Here is a 16,100-nt window from a genome sequence, read left to right on the forward strand (position 1 = left end):
CATTTGACTGTGTACCAGTACCCCCGTATATTGACTGTGTACCAGTACCCCCGTATATAGCCTCACTATTGTTATGTTACTGCTGCTCTAATTATTTGTAACTATCTGCATTGTTGGTTAAGGGCTTGTAAGTAAATCAAATCAAATTTATTTATATAGCCCTTCGTACATCAGCTGATATCTCAAAGTGCTGTACAGAAACCCAGCCTAAAACCCCAAACAGCAAGCAATGCAGGTGTAGAAGCACAGTGGCTAGGAAAAACTCCCTAGAAAGGCCAAAACCTAGGAAGAAACCTAGAGGAACCAGGCTATGTGGGGTGGCCAGTCCTCTTCTGGCTGTGCCGGGTGGAGATTATAACAAAACATGGTCAAGATGTTCAAATGTTCATAAATGACCAGCATGGTCGAATAATAATAAGGCAGAACAGTTGAAACTGGAGCAGCAGCACAGTCAGGTGGACTGGGGACAGCAAGGAGTCATCATGTCAGGTATTCCTGGGGCATGGTCCTAGGGCTCAGGTCCTCCGAGAGAGAGAAAGAAAGAGAGAATTAGAGAGAGCATATGTGGGATGGCCAGTCCTCTTCTGGCTGTGCCGGGTGGAGATTATAACAGAACATGAGCATAAGCGTTTCACTGTAAGGTATTCAACGCATGTGACAAACCTGACAGAGCTTCAGATGATCTGCAGAGTAGAATGAGAGAAACTCAGGTGTGCCAAGATTGTAGCGTCATACCCAAGAAGACTCGAGGCTGTAATCGCTGCCAAAGGTGCTTCAACAAAGTACTGAGTAAAGGGTCTGAATACTTATGTAAATGTGATATCAGTTTTGTATTTGTAATAAATTAGCAAAAATTTCACAACAGCATTTGCTTTGTCATTATGGGGTATTGTGTGCGGATTGATGAGGGGGAAAAAAACCATTTCAACAATTTTAGAATAAGGCTATAACCTAACGAAATTTGGAAAAAGTTACTACTTTCCGAAAGCAGTGCTTCTACTTCTGTAGTGATTGCGGTTTGGGGTTTTAGGCTGGGGTTCTGTATAGCACTTTGTGACATCTGATGTAAAAAGGTCTTTAAAAATACATTTGATTGTATATACACACTACCGTTCAAAAAATTTGGGGTCACTTAGAAATGTCCTTGTTTTTGAAAGAAAAGCACAGTCCATTAAAATATCTTCAAATTGTTCAGAAATACAGTGTAGACATCTTTTACGTTGTAAATGACTATTGTAGCTGGAAACCGCAGATGTAATATCTACATAGACATACAGAGGCCCATTATCAGCAACCATCACTCCTGTGTTCAATGGCACGTTGTGTTAGCTAATCCAAGTTTATTATTAAAGGCTAATTGATCATTAGAAAACGTTTTCTGATTAAAGAAGCAATCCAACTGGCCTTCTTTAGGCAAGTTGAGTATATGGAGCATCAGCATTTGTGGGTTCGATTACAAGTATAGTTGATGATTCCTGCCATAGGCTTACTGTTAAAATACACATGGCGGGGTACTCCGAGCAGAGCAAAATTCAGTTGGTGGGGCAAAAACAGTGGGGAAACACCGATTTAAAGTACCCAGCACATAATCAGTAAAAAAGACAGATCCCACCAAAGGTCTCATATCAGACATGTTTAGGTTTATTTCACACTCTTAAATAATATATACACAAAACAATACATTCTGTATAAAATGTATTGGATGGGATAGATATGGAATCAGGTCAAAGTCAGAACATGCCTAATATATCAGTCTTGAGATAAAAAATGTATTGTACAATTAACGTACACACAAGACATAACACTAAATGTCAATCAGTTAATGTAATTTATTTTGGGTGCAGGTCTTGCTGTGGTATCCAGATTCTGTTTTGTTTTACTCAAAGTAGCATAAAGCAATGTGTTGACAAATTACTGTCATCCCAATAGAATGCAAATATTGAGTTCTGGCATTCCAAAAAACACTGGCCTTGGCCTAATTCCACTGAATTTACTGTACCACTGCATTTTATAGTTGATGTGCTATGCATTCAAAGCAAGCAACTTATACAGGAGGGCTGTATGTATTTGCACCAGTTATGTTACTCCTGAGGATTTGGTTGTGATTGCATAGGGACCAATCCAAAACAGAAATTAGGTTCTTAAAATGTCTGCTAGTTGCAGGATGTCACTTTTCATTTGGTGAGGTCTTTCAGGTACTGCAAGCCTTGGTTGGTGTAGCCACCTAATGCTGTAGGGCCCGATGAGAGAGCAGATATGGATGACTGCACCCCTGGAATGAAATAACAGAAACTCTTGAAATTGCTCAAATTTAGACTTGTAAGTCTGGAAAAGTCCTTTATGACTCAGCTGTCAACCATTTCTTACCCGAGTTCCACGCCTCGACAGGGGAGAATCCCATTTTTGGGAAGGCTGGAAGCTAGACGAAAACAATATACGTTAAATCCTCCCTCACCTCGTACTCCATAGTGCATTATTCTGGCTGTCAGTTAAATCACAGTACAATAAAGGCATATTTACCTCAAAGCCAAAATACTTCACCCACTCATCCACTGCAGGGGGAATGGCAGCTTTAGCTTTTCCAAGGACCTCTGAGCCCTGCGCACTTCCCCCTAATAGTCCAGAATCATAGGTAACATACAAAGCACCTCCTGCAATAGTCACCTTAGTGGCCAATCTGTGAGAGAAAAAGAATGACACTGAGATAAGACAACTAAGTGGATGGCGAAGTGCCACGTATTTGATGACAGAGAAACATGCCTTGTTAAACGTTACACCTGGCATGAAAGTGTACAAACACATTCACTTGTTAAATGCACAAAAAGTAAATTCATAACTTGAAAACCAACACACATATTGCATCAACGTTTGCTAGCTATCTGCCATATCTTTGCTAGTTAACGTTAACCAGTTATTGTTGTTAGCTACATGTTACTAGCTAGTTAACTAGCAGATCGTGTGCTGTTTAGCTAGCTGGCTGGATATTGACTAATGGACATAAATTCAAAGCTAAATTAAAGCTAGCTACTACAGTTAGCTAACTAGCTAAATGTTAACCTGCTAACCAGCTTGCTAGCAAACGTTAGCTATACTTTCTCGAGAACTTACTTTAGAACAGGCAATAGCTTAGCAGACATAGTGTCACAGGTAAATCTATAAATTTCTTGAATTAACGTTGTGTATTTACTGGCTAGTTGCAACAGCACACATGAAATGAATGAACTCGACAACAAAGCGTAACCGGCTACGCTACCTCAATAACTACGTTGAAGGGCAACCCCGTGACACAGTTATTTTTTAACGATTTTTTAACGAGAGTAGCGGATTCGCAAAAATATAATACATACAAATAAATATATTTAGAGACGATCATGTTTCAAATTATTTATATTATACTTCAAATCATATTTTTTTCTGGATTTCGTCTGGTAATAAAAACGAATAATGATAGAAAAAGTTATTGATTATGCTGAAGCTGCTGTTGATGGGGGAGGGGGATGCGGATTTTATTTATGTGTACATTTTAGAACACAAGAAAACATGTGCATAAATGTATTTACATTTTATTTAACTAGGCAAATCAGCAAAGAACCAATTGTTATTTATAATGACGGCCTACCAAAAGGCAAAAGACCTCCTGCGGGGGCTGGGATAAAAAAAAGTAAGAGGAACTCTACTCTGGCCTTCTAGGCAGAGTTCCTCTGTCTAGTGCCTGCGTTCTTTTGCCCATCTTAATCTTTTCTTTTTATTGGCCAGTCTGAGATATGGCGTTTTCTTTGCAACTCTGCCTTGACTTTGAGACTGGTGTTTTGCGGGGTACTATGTAATGAAGCTGCCAGTTGAGGACTTGTGAGGCGTCCGTTTCTGGTTGCTGATAATGGGCCTCTGTACGCTATGTAGATATTCCAGCTACAATAGTAATTTACAACATTAGCAATGTCTACACTGTATTTCTGATCAAATTGATGTTATTTTAATGGACAAAAAAATTACAAATATTTAAAAAACAGGGAAATGTCTAAGTGAGCCCAAACTTTTGAACGGTAGTATATATATATATATATATATATATATATATATATATATATATTATATAGGACAGAACACACATCATGACAAGAGAGACAACACAGCACTAGATAAAGAGAGACCTAACACAACAACATAGCAAGGCAGCAACACATGACAACACAACATGGAAGCAGCACAAAACATGGTACAAACATTATTGGGCACAGACAACAGGGAAAGAAGGTAGAGACAACAATACATCACGCAAATCAGCCCCAACTGTCAGGAAGAGTGTCCATGATTGAGTCTTTGAATGAAGAGATTGAGATAAAACTGTCCACTGACCTTTTGTTGCAGCTTGTTCGCTAGTTGCAGCAAACTGATACAAGTAATCAAGGCACAATAAAGTCAGAGACATATTGATGACTGTAAAAATGAGGGGGATAATAATAGGCCTATCAATAATAATAATATCTGCTGTTATCATTTTATTGCTCTGGTTGGTGCACCCTAATTGATTTAGCCTATAATTTAGCTGGCTGCATCCCCTCCCTATAATATTGGGCGCATTCAAGTTGATCATTTTTGTTAAGTCGGTGACCATCGTTGGTCCAGCTGGCATGCCTTTCAAAGTGTGTTGCATTACAGGGAGAAAAAAAATGTCTGACTTGTGCCTACTTGTCGACTGCATGAACTTTACAACAACCATGTGATGAAGTTTAGACTGCAGTTGACTTCAATTTTCTGAAGTTGCTCCTCACTAGCTCGAACTTGCAGTCATCCCCTGCATTGTGGGAGGCACTATTCATCAACCAATCATTAGAGTGTTTTTGTTTGACCTACGTGAAGGAACCGCCTTCGCCGTAGGAGGGACGTGCAGGGATCATGGCGGAAGTGAATGCCAAGTCTGAATCAGGAACAGTGTTGAGTAAAGTTGAAGATGATGAATGTAAAATCGCAGGGTCACATAATGGAGGAAAAAGGAAATTGTCAAAAATTGGAATGGATGATGAGTCAGATAAGTATCTGTTTCTTGTTGGGATGCGTTTTTTTTTAAATAAGGATGTGTATCTGAGAATCCTATCATAGCCAGGGTGTTGATGGAGGTAGATATGGGATACTTCAAGAGAACCCAAGATGTCCGTTCTATTGGCTAACATGCAATCATTGGAAAGTAAAATTAGTGACCTACTGTAACGAGTGTCATCGTTGGATGAGGAGGAATCGGACCAAAGCGCAGCGTGGTAAGTGTTCATTACTTTTATTGAACTGAACACTGAAACAAAAATAACAAGGTGAATAAACGAAACCGAAACAGTCATGTCAGGTGAAGAACACTAAACAGAAAACAACTACCCACAAAACATAGGTGGGAAAAAGCTACGAGCAAGATTAAACTACCAACGGGATATTAAACATTGTAATATCTTCTGTTTCGCCAAGTCGTGGCTGAAAAACGACATGAAAAACATACAGCTGGCAGTTTTACACTGTATAAGCAGGATAGAACAGCAGCCTCTGGTAAGATAAGGGGTGGTGGTCTATGTATATTTGTAAACAACAGCTTGTGGAAGATATCTAAGGAAGTCTCAAGGTTTTGCTCACCTGAGGTAGAGTATCTCATGATAAGCTGTAGACCACACTATCTATCAAGAGAGTTTTCATCTGTATTTTTTGTAGCTGTCTACATACCACCACAGGCCGATGCTAGCACTAAGACCTCACTCAATCAGCAGTATCCCGCCATAAGCAAACAGAAAAACGCTCATCCAGAGGTGGTGCTCCTAGTAGCCGGGCACTTTAATGCAGTGAAACTTAAATCCATTTTCTATCTGCATGTCAAATGTGCAATCAGAGGGAAAAAAAACTCTAGACCACCTTTACTCCACACAGAGATAAGCATACAAAGCTCTCCCTCGCCCTCCATTTGGAAAATCTGGCCATAATTCTATGCTCCTGATAGAAGACAATATTTAAGCAGGAAGAACCAGTGACTCGGTCAATAAAAAATGGACAGATGAAAAAGATGCTAAGCTAAAGGACTGTTTTGCTAGCACAGACTGGAATATGTTCCGGGATTCTTCTGATGGTATTGAGGAGTACACCACGTCACATGCTGACCAGACCGGACACATCGTGTGCGCGAGCGTCGCAAAATAAACAAATTAGCTAGCAAGTGCAAGCTAACTAGCTAAATTGCCATGCATGTTTAATGCTTTTCGACCTGTCCCCAAATTAATGTCATTGGTTCAGAGTTTGTTTTGATATTTTAACGTGCACTTCGTGATCACGTTTGGTGTAGGGGGACAAAATAAATGCACGCACGATAGCGCACACGCGCAGCCGGTTTGGGTTCCGTGTTAGTCCGTGGCTTCATCAATAAGTGCATCGATGACGTCGTCCCCACAGTGACCATACGTACATTCCCCAAACAGAAGCCATGGATTACAGGCAACATCCGCACTAAGCTAAAGGGTAGAGCTGCTGCTTTCAAGGAGCGGGACTCTAACCCGGAAGTTTATAAGAAATCCCACTATGCCCTCCGACAAACCATTTACCTCCACAGGCAAAGTGTCAATACAGGACTAAGATCGAATCGTACTACACCGATTCCGACTCTCGTTGGATGTGGCAGGGCTTGCAAACTATTACAGACTACAAAGGGAAGCACAGCCAAGAGCTGTCCAGTGACACGAGCATACCAGACGGATTATCAGGATGTGTACTCCAAGCATGCGCTGACCAACTGGCAAGTGTCTTCACTAACATTTTCAACCTCTCCCTGTCTGAGTCTGTAATACCAACATGTTTCAAGCAGACCACCATTGTCCCTGTGCCCAAGAACACTAAGGTAACCTGCCTAAATGACTACCGACCGTAGCACTCATGTCTGTAGCCATGAAATGTTTCGAAAGGCTGGTCATGGCTCACTTCAACACCATTATCCCAGAAACCCTAGACCCACTCAATTTGCATACCACCCCAACAGATCCACAGATGATGAAATCTCTATTGCACTCCACACTGCCCTTTCACACCTGGACAAAAGGAACACCTATGTGAGAATGCCATTCATTGTTCAAAACCATAGTGCCCTCAAAGCTCATCACTAAGCTAAGGACTGCAGGATTTGAGTCCCTGGCGGCGTAGTGTGTTACTGATGGTAGGCTTTGTTACTTTGGTCCCAGCTCTCTGCAGGTCATTCACTAGGTCCCCCCGTGTGGTTCCGGGATTTTTGCTCACCGTTCTTGTGATCATTTTGACCCCACGGGGTGAGATCTTGCGTGGAGCCCCAGATCGAGGGAGATTATCAGTGGTCTTGTATGTCTTCCATTTCCTAATAATTGCTCCCACAGTTGATTTCTTCAAACCAAGCTGCTTACCTATTGCCGATTCAGTCTTCCCAGCCTGGTGCAGGTCTACAATTTTGTTTCTGGTGTCCTTTGACAGCTCTTTGGTCTTGGCCATAGTGGAGTTTGGAGTGTGACTGTTTGAGGTTGTGGACAGGTGTCTTTTATACTGATAACAAGTTCAAACAGGTGCCATTAATACAGGTAACGAGTGGAGGACAGAGGAGCCTCTTAAAGAAGAAGTTACAGGTCGGTGAGAGCCAGAAATCTTGCTTGTTTGTAGGTGACCAAATACTTATTTTCCACCATAATTTGCAAATAAATTCATAAAAAATCCTACAATGTGATTTTCTCATTTTGTCTGTCATAGTTGAAGTGTACCTTTGATAAAAAATTACAGGCATCTCTCATCTTTTTAAGTGGGAGAACTTGCACAATTGGTGGCTGACTAAATACTTTTTTGCCTCACTATATATATATATATATATATATATATGTTAGAATAGCATTTATGTATTTTGTATATAGTTATTTCCTTCAAAATGTATCACTGTACCAATTTGGCCACTTGGGTACATTTGGGTACATTTGTGTGGGACACCTGGGTGACTTCATGCTCAATGTCATGTAGCTCACTCATTTTTTAAGTTATCTGTCCAAAACTTTGCTCAGCTATTGTTGCCATCTTATGTTCATCATTCAAATCATCCACGATGATGCAGCAACAATAGAAAAACAGAAAACGTATGTTTATTTCCTTGTATTTTCTTCTACCAGATCTATTGTGTTATATTCTCCTACATTCAATTCACATTTCCACAAAATTCAGTGTGTTTCCTTTCAAATGATATCAAGAATATGCATATTCTTGCCTCTGGGCCTGAGCTACAGGCAGTTAGATTAGGGTATGTCTTTAGGCGGAAATTGAGAAGAAGGGGGGATACCCCAAAGATGTTAAGCTTCCTTCCCCTGCTTTTGGTAGTGTTCAAATTTTGCGATGATCGGTCTTGGACCCTTGGTCTTGTTGCTCCGAGCTCCAAGTCTGTGTACTCGGTGGAAAGCCACCTTGTTTACAGTCTCTATAGGAAGTTTCAAGGCGGATTGCATGAATTCTCTGATCGCGCCCTCTGGATTATTGGATGCGTCCTCAGGAATCCCAGAAAAAAACACATTTTCACACATGCTTCGATTTTGTATGTCTAGTAGCGACTCCTTCATCATCCTGTTTTCCCTAAGTAGACAATCCATGTCGGAATCGTGGATTTCTACCTTGGCTGTGAGTGAATTTCACTCTGGCTGAACTCCAAACTTCCCCTCAGCCCTGCTACCTCCTCACACAACTTTTCCAGTGTTGCATGGATTCCAGCCAGAGCACTAACCTCTACCTCAATGGTAAATAAATAGTCTGTGTCTGTAGATGAATCTGTTTTTATTTTTTTTGTCAGGTTAAAGTTATTTTGTGAGGTGGTCCGATCTTTCCATGCATGGAGTATGTTGTTCCTCCATAGCGGAAAGCTGTTGGTACTCGTCAATTTCCCTCAGGATCTCCTTAGTGTCCAGATTGGCTCTTTACTGCAACCAGTTGTTTTACGAAAAGATAACAATGAGTCTTTCCCACGACAACGACAGGTGTCTGTAGTACAGCCAGCTAGCACTCGCGGAATCCATGCAAAAAAGAAACACACATTTGCAGTCCCAGCCGTAAAGGCTAACCGCGTCATGGAATCCTTAGCAACAAAACTTTAGTTTGGATTAAAAACGATGTAATGAAAATGTTTTAATATAAACAACAAACCGAGTGTGGACAGTACAATGTTCTGTTGCCTGAGGCCAAGCTTCCTGCCATCCAGGAACTCTATACCAGGTGGTGTCAGAGGAAGGCCCTAAAAATTGTGAAAGACTCCAGCCACCATAGACTGTTCTCTCTGCTACCGCATGGCAAGTGGGACCAGAGCGCCAAGTTTAGGTCCAAGAGGCTTCTAAACAGCTTCTACCCCCAAGCCATAAGACTCCTGAACATTTAATCAAATGGCTACCCAGACCTAGAGAAACCTCTAGGTTTCTTCCTAGGTTCTGGTCTTTCTAGGGAGTTTTTCCTAGCCACCGTGCTACTACACCTGCATTGCTTGCTGTTTGGGGTTTTAGGCTGGGTTTCTGTACAGCACTTTGTGACATCAGCTGATATAAGAAGGACTTTATAAATACATTTGATTGATTCATTGAATTGAGAAAGCAAGCAACTCTAGTGTTGATGATATAGTAGTAGATACACCCCAGCCATTAGTGAATGTTTGTCAATCAAGAGAACCGGACATGCTTTGTGTGAAAAAGGTGGATTTTGTGCCGTTTATTGCAACGATTATTCATTGTACTGCTCAAGTGTCGAAGAAATCCTCAAAATTGGACATCAGAGCCTCCCGGGTGACGAGGTGGTTAAGGGCGCTATACTGCAGCGCCAGCTGTGCCATTAGAGACTCTGGGTTCGCGCCCAGGCTCTGTCGTAACCGGCCTTGACCGGGAGGTCCGTGTGGCGACGCACAATTGGCCTAGCGTCGTCCGGGTTAGGGAGGGGTTGGCCGGTAGGGATATCCTTGTCTCATCGCGCACCAGCGACTCATGTGGCGGGCCGGGCGCAGTGCGAGCTAACCAAGGTTGCCAGGTGCACGGTGTTTCCTCCGACACATTGGTGCGGCTGGCTTCCGGGTTGGATGCGCGCTGTGTTAAGAAGCAGTGCGGCTTGGTTGGGTTGTGTATCGGAGGACGCATGACTTTCAACCTTCGTCTCTCCCGAGCCTGTACGGGAGTTGTAGCGATGAGACAAGATAGTAGCTACTAAAAACAATTGGATACCACGAAATTGGGGAGAAAAAGGGGTAAAATTAAAAAAAAAATATATATATATATAAAAAATAATTGGACATCATTGTGGCTGCGGCAAGAAACGTTTCCGGGCTTGAAAGAATTCACAGCAGAAGACCTGCAAGGGGTACTGGCAACGGAAGAAGTACCGCCCTCCTAGGCTCCTGAGTCTGTGATTCATATGTATACAGTGGATATGTACAGATAAATGTGATGTTTGAAGCTTTCTCAACCCCAATTGATAGTACAATGCAGTGGAGACTGCTGAGGGGAGGACAGCTCATAATAATGGCTGAAATGGAGTCAATGGAATGGTAGCAAACATCTGGTTTCCATGTGGTTGATACCATTCCATTGATTCCATTCCAGCCATTACTATGAGCCGTGCTCCCTTCAGCAGCCTCCACTGGTACAATGTACACACATACACGCATATTTTCAGTTTGTGAGCGTGTGATATGGGGGTTGGAGACATGTTTATTTTGACATTACAAAGAAAAACTTTTATAAACAATGGCAACACTGCCATGGTGCACTAAGCTTTGCTGTTGGAAAACCACATCAGTGTCTGACTTTGGGCTGTAGCTGATGCACCTCCCAACTTCACTCCAGGACTATGGTCTATAGTCGGTTACAGGTGTAAAATAAACACCTGAAACTAGATCCCCTACATACTGGTCTTGACGAGAAGACAAAAACTGTTTATCCAATCCAGTATATGTGGAAGAAGAGTTAAAATAGTGTCACCTTGTTAACAACCAAAGAGGAAGTTGCATCACAGGCTGTCTTTCCATTTCAAATCAAATCAAATGTATTTATATAGCCCTTCGTACATCAGCTGATATCTCAAAGTGCTGTACAGAAACCCAGCCTAAAACCCCAAACAGCAAGCAAGGCAGGTGTTGAAGCACGTTGGCTAGGAAAAACTCTCTAGAAAGGCCAAAACCTAGGAAGAAACCTAGAGAGGAACCAGGCTATGATGGGTGGCCAGTCCTCTTCTGGCTGTGCCGGGTGGAGATTATAACAGAACATGGCCGAGATGTTCAAATGTTCATAAATTACCAGCATGGTCAAATAATAGGTCTGGGAACAGGTCAGGATTCCATAGCCACAGGCAGAACAGTTGAAACTGGAGCAGCAGCACGGCCAGGTGGACTGGGGACAGCAAGGAGTCATCATGCCAGGTAGTCCTGAGGCATGGTCCTAGAGTTCAGGTCCTCCGAGAGAGAGAAAGAAAGAGAGAATTAGAGAGAGCATACTTAAATTCACATAGGACACCGGATAAGACAGGAGAGGTACTCCAGATATAACAAACTGACCCTAGCCCCTCGACACAAACTACTGCAGCATAAATACTGGAGGCTGAGACAGGAGGGGTCAGGAGACACTGTGGCCCCATCCGATGATACCCCCGGACAGGGCCAAACAGGAAGGATATAACCCCACCCACTTTGCCAAAGCACAGCCCCCACACCACTAGAGGGATATCTTCAACCACCAACTTACCATCCTCAGACAAGGCAGAGCAAAGATCTCCGCCACGGCACAACCCGGGGGGGGGCGCCAACCCAGACAGGAAGATCCCATCAGTGACTCAACCCACTCAAGTGACGCACCCCTCCTAGGGACGGCATGAAAGAGCACCAGTAAGCCAGTGACTCAGCCCCTGTAATAGGGTTAGAGGCAGAGAATCCCAGTGGAAAGAGGGGAACTGGCCAGGCAGAGACAGCAAGGGCGGTTAGTTGCTCCAGTGCCTTTCCGTTCACCTTCACACTCCTGGGCCAGACTTCACTCAATCATATGACCCACTGAAGAGATGAGATTTCCCCTAAAAACCGGAATATCCGGTTGTTGGGGACTCGGCAGAGGCTAGTTGCTTCCGCCTTACCACTCAAACAAGCTCATTGAGTACGGTATTGCAGTCACAAGATGAAGGCTTTTACCAAACTCTTAGTAGTTGGTGCTATAGGAGTAGCTTTTGTTGCTTTCCAATGGAGTGGACCCACCTTGGACTCAGGTAAGATATTTATTTAGCTTCTTCCAACCCTGGTCTATCAAGTAAAACTGTTTCAAAGTACACGTTTCTTACACGTTTAAATCCAAGTCAACACTGTTGGAATGTGTTTCCGTTTTGTTTTGGTAGGCTAAGTGATGAGTAATGTTTGGTGCACTCCTTGGTGCACTACTTGGTGCACTCGTTGCACTCCGTAATAACCAATCTGATATGAATGAATTCACAAAAACTTATTCAATGCAACTTTCAGGTTTACTGAGCTAAGCTTTCGGCCAGATTACCTTTGTGAGTGCAATACAGTACAATACACATAGTCGTCCTAGGCCTGAAATGAGTCAGAGGCAACCATGTGGAATTGGAACCATACAGAACTACAGCCTACTACTTAATATGCATTCCACTCATAACTGGTTTAGGGTGGAACACGTAGTAGTTGATAATCTGGCTAGAGTAGTTTCCATGTACAGTAAAAAGCAGTGGAAATTGCAATCACAGCATTATACTTCTAATAATCTATCACATTTAAACTTAGGTTATCGTTATTTCTATAAGTGTGGACATTTGTTTCCCCCGCAATTTCTCACCATAAATTAGCCTGGGTTTTTTCAGAACCAAAAGCCGCAAACTCAGGCACTATCTAACAATTAACTTTGTTCATAACCCACTGGGCACAGACATCAATTCAACGTCTATTCAACATAATTTCATTGAAATTACACGCAAACAACGTTGATTCAAACAGTGTGTGCCTAGTGGGAAGTGTTTAAAGCAGTAATTCTCTATGGCCTATAATTAACATTCCCCTTGTTTCTACTCATATAGATTACACATTGTACTATACACTGAGTCCTAGACAGACATAAAGATCCATATCATCATGCTAGTTGGATGCCAGGAAAGTGTCCATTAGGTCTAGGATGCAGCACGTACTTTAGTGCACATCAAATGCACATTTTCTTGATAGGCCTCACGTCGAAAATAAACATCTCCATTCTCTTCCCTTGTCTTAGTTTTTTCCCTTTTGAATTTTGTTTAGACAAACTATACTGTAAGATGTAATGAGTACTGCCAGAAGAGGACTGGCCACCCCTCATAGCCTGGTTCCTCTCTAGGTTTCTTCCTAGGTTTTGGTCTTTCTAGGGAGTTTTTCCTAGCCACCGTGCTTCTACACCTGCATTGCTTGCTGTTTGGGGTTTTAGGCTGGGTTTCTGTACAGCACTTTGAGATATCAGCTGATGTACGAAGGGCTATATAAATAAATTTGATTTGATTTGATACTGTAATGACTTTCAATGTGGCTGGTTTTCAGAGTCTTTAAAGGGTGCACGGGTCCTGGTGACTGGTGCCAGTACGGGTATAGGTGAACAAATGGCATATCACCTTGCCGGCTTTGGTGCCCAGGTGGTTATTACAGCCAGGAGGGAGAAGGTTCTACAGCAGGTCAGTGACACTTCAATCAGGTGTTTTCATCAATGTCGCTAGGCAATAGTTGTCTATGACAATACGTTAATGTTTTTCATAATTATGTTACTCTTATGCAAACATCACTCTCTTGTACTGCAGGTAGTAGAGAAGTGTCAGGGTTTGGGAGCCCAAAAAGCTCTGTACGTAGCAGCAGACATGGCCAATCCTTCTGACCCAGAGAGAGTGGTGCAGTTTGCTGTGGACAAGCTGGGAGGACTGGACTACCTGGTGCTGAACCACATAGGTTCCAGCCCATTCGCCATGTGGGACGGAGATGTGGAGCACACTAGATGGTTAATGCAGGTGGGGTATCTATCTCGACTACTGTGTTTCATGTGACCCAGTAGGATGATATGTAGATGTAGCTACCGTTATATGTACAGTACCACTATTACTATAGTGTTATTTTATCTCCTCTTTTACTTGCTCTTTGTCAGGTAAATTTCCTCAGCTATCTGCAGATGGCGAAGACTGCTCTGCCCACCCTTGAGCAGAGTAGCGGTTCCATTGTGGTCGTCTCCTCCTTATTAGGTGAGTCAGAGCTCTTCTCTAAACTAAGCTTTCCAAGTGACCCTGGAACAATGATTGGCTAATGTTTTGGTCCCACAGGAAAAATGTGCAGCCCGTTTATGGCCCCCTACACATCCACAAAGTTTGCCCTGAACGGTTTCTTTGGGACACTGCAGCATGAGCTGGCCATGCAGAAGAGCAACGTGTCCATTACTATCACCGTCCTGGCCCTGATCGATACGGACTCGGCTATGGAGAAAGTCAAGTACGATATTGTTGATATCAACTTCAGTCAAGTTGTAACCGCACAAAGTGTTTTATGGTTGTCTTGCTAGTTGTTAGAGCACCTACATCCAAGTATCCTTGGATGCATTTAAAAAATATTGAAAGGATGCAGAGTCCTCACTGTTTGTATTACAGGGGGTTCACCAACATCCCAGCCTGGCCGGCCAGTGAGGCAGCGCTTCACATCATCACTTCTGGAGCCACTCGTCAGACAGAGTCTTACTACCCCTGGTTCTGGTATTATGGCTCTCTCATCAGAGACTGGTTTCCCTACCTAAGGGATATATCTATACGTAACTTTTATAAATATTAAACATATGCTTGAAATATACGTTATGATGAGAGAAAAAAATCAAGAAAGCATACAGTATTATTATTTTTTATTTATTTCACCTTTATTTAACCAGGTAGACCAGTTGAGAACAAGTTCTCATTTACAACAGTGACCTGGCCAAGATAAAGCAAAGCAGTGCGACACAAATAACACAGAGTTACACATGGAATAAACAAACATACAGTCAATAACACAATAGAAAAAAAAAGATATCAATCATATAGAGCCCTTATTGCATGGAACTTCCTTCCATCTCATATTGCTCAAATAAACAGCAAACCTGGTTTCAAAAAACAGACAAAGCAACACCTCACAGCACAATGACTCTCCCCTATTTGATCTAGATAGTTAGTGTGTATGCATTGATATGTAGGCTGTGTGTGCCTTTTTAAAAAATGGATGTAGTTCTGTCCTGCTGTTCTTGTTTATTGATGTTCTGTATTACAGTGGCTTGTGAAAGTATTCACCCCCTTGGCATTTTTCCTATTTGGTTGCCTTACAACCTGGAATAAAAATAGATTTTTGGGGGGTTTGTATCATTTGATTTACACAAGATGCCAACCACTTTGAAGATGCAAAATATTTTTTATTGTGAAACAAACAAGAAATAAGACAAAAAAACTGAAAACTTGCAGCTGAGAGTGCATACAGTTGAAGTAGGAAGTTTACATATACTTAGGTTGGAGTCATTAAAACTCATTTTCAACCACTCCACAAATGTATTGATAACAAACTATGGTTTTGGCAAGTCGGTTAGGACATCTACTTTGTGCATGACACAAGTAATTTTTCCAACAATTGTTTATAGACAGATTATTTCACTTATAATTCACTGTATCACAATTCCAGTAGGTCAGAAGTTTACATACACTAAGTTGACTGTGCCTTTAAACAGCTTGGAAAATTACAGAAAATAATGTCATGGTTTTAGAAGCTTCTGTTAGGCTAATTTACATTATTTGAGTCAATTGGAGGTGCACTTGTGGATGTATTTCAAACTCAGTGCCTCTGCTTGACATCATGGGAAAATTAAAAGAAATCAGCCAAGACCTCAGAAAAACAATTGCAGACCTCCACAAGTCTGGTTCATCCTTGGGGGCAATTTCCAAACGCCTGAAAGTACCACGTTCATTTGTACAAACAACAGTACGCAAGTATAAACATCATGGGACCAAGCAGCCGTCATACCGCTCAGGAAGGAGACACGTTCTGTCTCTTAGAGATGAACGTACTTTGGTGCGAAAAGTGAAAATCAACAGCAAAGGACCTTGTG

At 42.1% G+C, this 16,100-nt stretch overlaps 2 protein-coding genes across 2 annotated transcripts; one reads left to right on the forward strand and one right to left on the reverse strand.

The window, feature by feature from the left end:
* Positions 1-1,618: 1,618 nt before the first annotated feature.
* On the reverse strand, positions 1,619-3,288 carry LOC139407594 (MICOS complex subunit MIC13-like). Its single transcript, XM_071151420.1, has 4 exons — positions 3,109-3,288; positions 2,521-2,677; positions 2,368-2,419; positions 1,619-2,272 (listed from the first exon to the last, which is right to left on the reverse strand). The coding sequence occupies exons 1-4, from the start codon at positions 3,135-3,137 to the stop codon at positions 2,175-2,177; spliced, it is 336 nt and encodes a 111-aa protein (XP_071007521.1). The 5' UTR covers positions 3,138-3,288; the 3' UTR covers positions 1,619-2,174.
* An 8,736-nt stretch (positions 3,289-12,024) lies between these two features.
* LOC139407596 (hydroxysteroid 11-beta-dehydrogenase 1-like protein) lies at positions 12,025-15,346 on the forward strand. The gene is made up of 6 exons (XM_071151421.1): positions 12,025-12,237; positions 13,544-13,674; positions 13,798-14,001; positions 14,136-14,229; positions 14,308-14,473; positions 14,629-15,346. The coding sequence occupies exons 1-6, from the start codon at positions 12,150-12,152 to the stop codon at positions 14,804-14,806; spliced, it is 861 nt and encodes a 286-aa protein (XP_071007522.1). The 5' UTR covers positions 12,025-12,149; the 3' UTR covers positions 14,807-15,346.
* Positions 15,347-16,100: the final 754 nt, after the last annotated feature.

Source organism: Oncorhynchus clarkii, chromosome 4 (assembly GCF_045791955.1).
Source record: "Oncorhynchus clarkii lewisi isolate Uvic-CL-2024 chromosome 4, UVic_Ocla_1.0, whole genome shotgun sequence".
Taxonomy (NCBI): Eukaryota; Metazoa; Chordata; class Actinopteri; order Salmoniformes; family Salmonidae; genus Oncorhynchus; species Oncorhynchus clarkii.

Bases quoted from the DNA above. Each gene is read 5' to 3' on its own strand.
- LOC139407594 (XM_071151420.1), bottom strand. From the start codon at position 3,137: ATGTCTGCTAAGCTATTGCCTGTTCTAAA. The intron at 2,678-3,108 runs GTAAGTTCTCGA...TTTCTCTCACAG, and splicing joins AAGCTATTGCCTGTTCTAAA to ATTGGCCACTAAGGTGACTA. The intron at 2,273-2,367 runs GTAAGAAATGGT...ATTTCATTCCAG, and splicing joins TGTCGAGGCGTGGAACTCGG to GGGTGCAGTCATCCATATCT.
- LOC139407596 (XM_071151421.1), top strand. From the start codon at position 12,150: ATGAAGGCTTTTACCAAACTCTTAGTAGTTGGTGCTATAGGAGTAGCT. The intron at 12,238-13,543 runs GTAAGATATTTA...GCTGGTTTTCAG, and splicing joins TGGACCCACCTTGGACTCAG to AGTCTTTAAAGGGTGCACGG. The intron at 14,474-14,628 runs GTACGATATTGT...TTTGTATTACAG, and splicing joins TCGGCTATGGAGAAAGTCAA to GGGGTTCACCAACATCCCAG.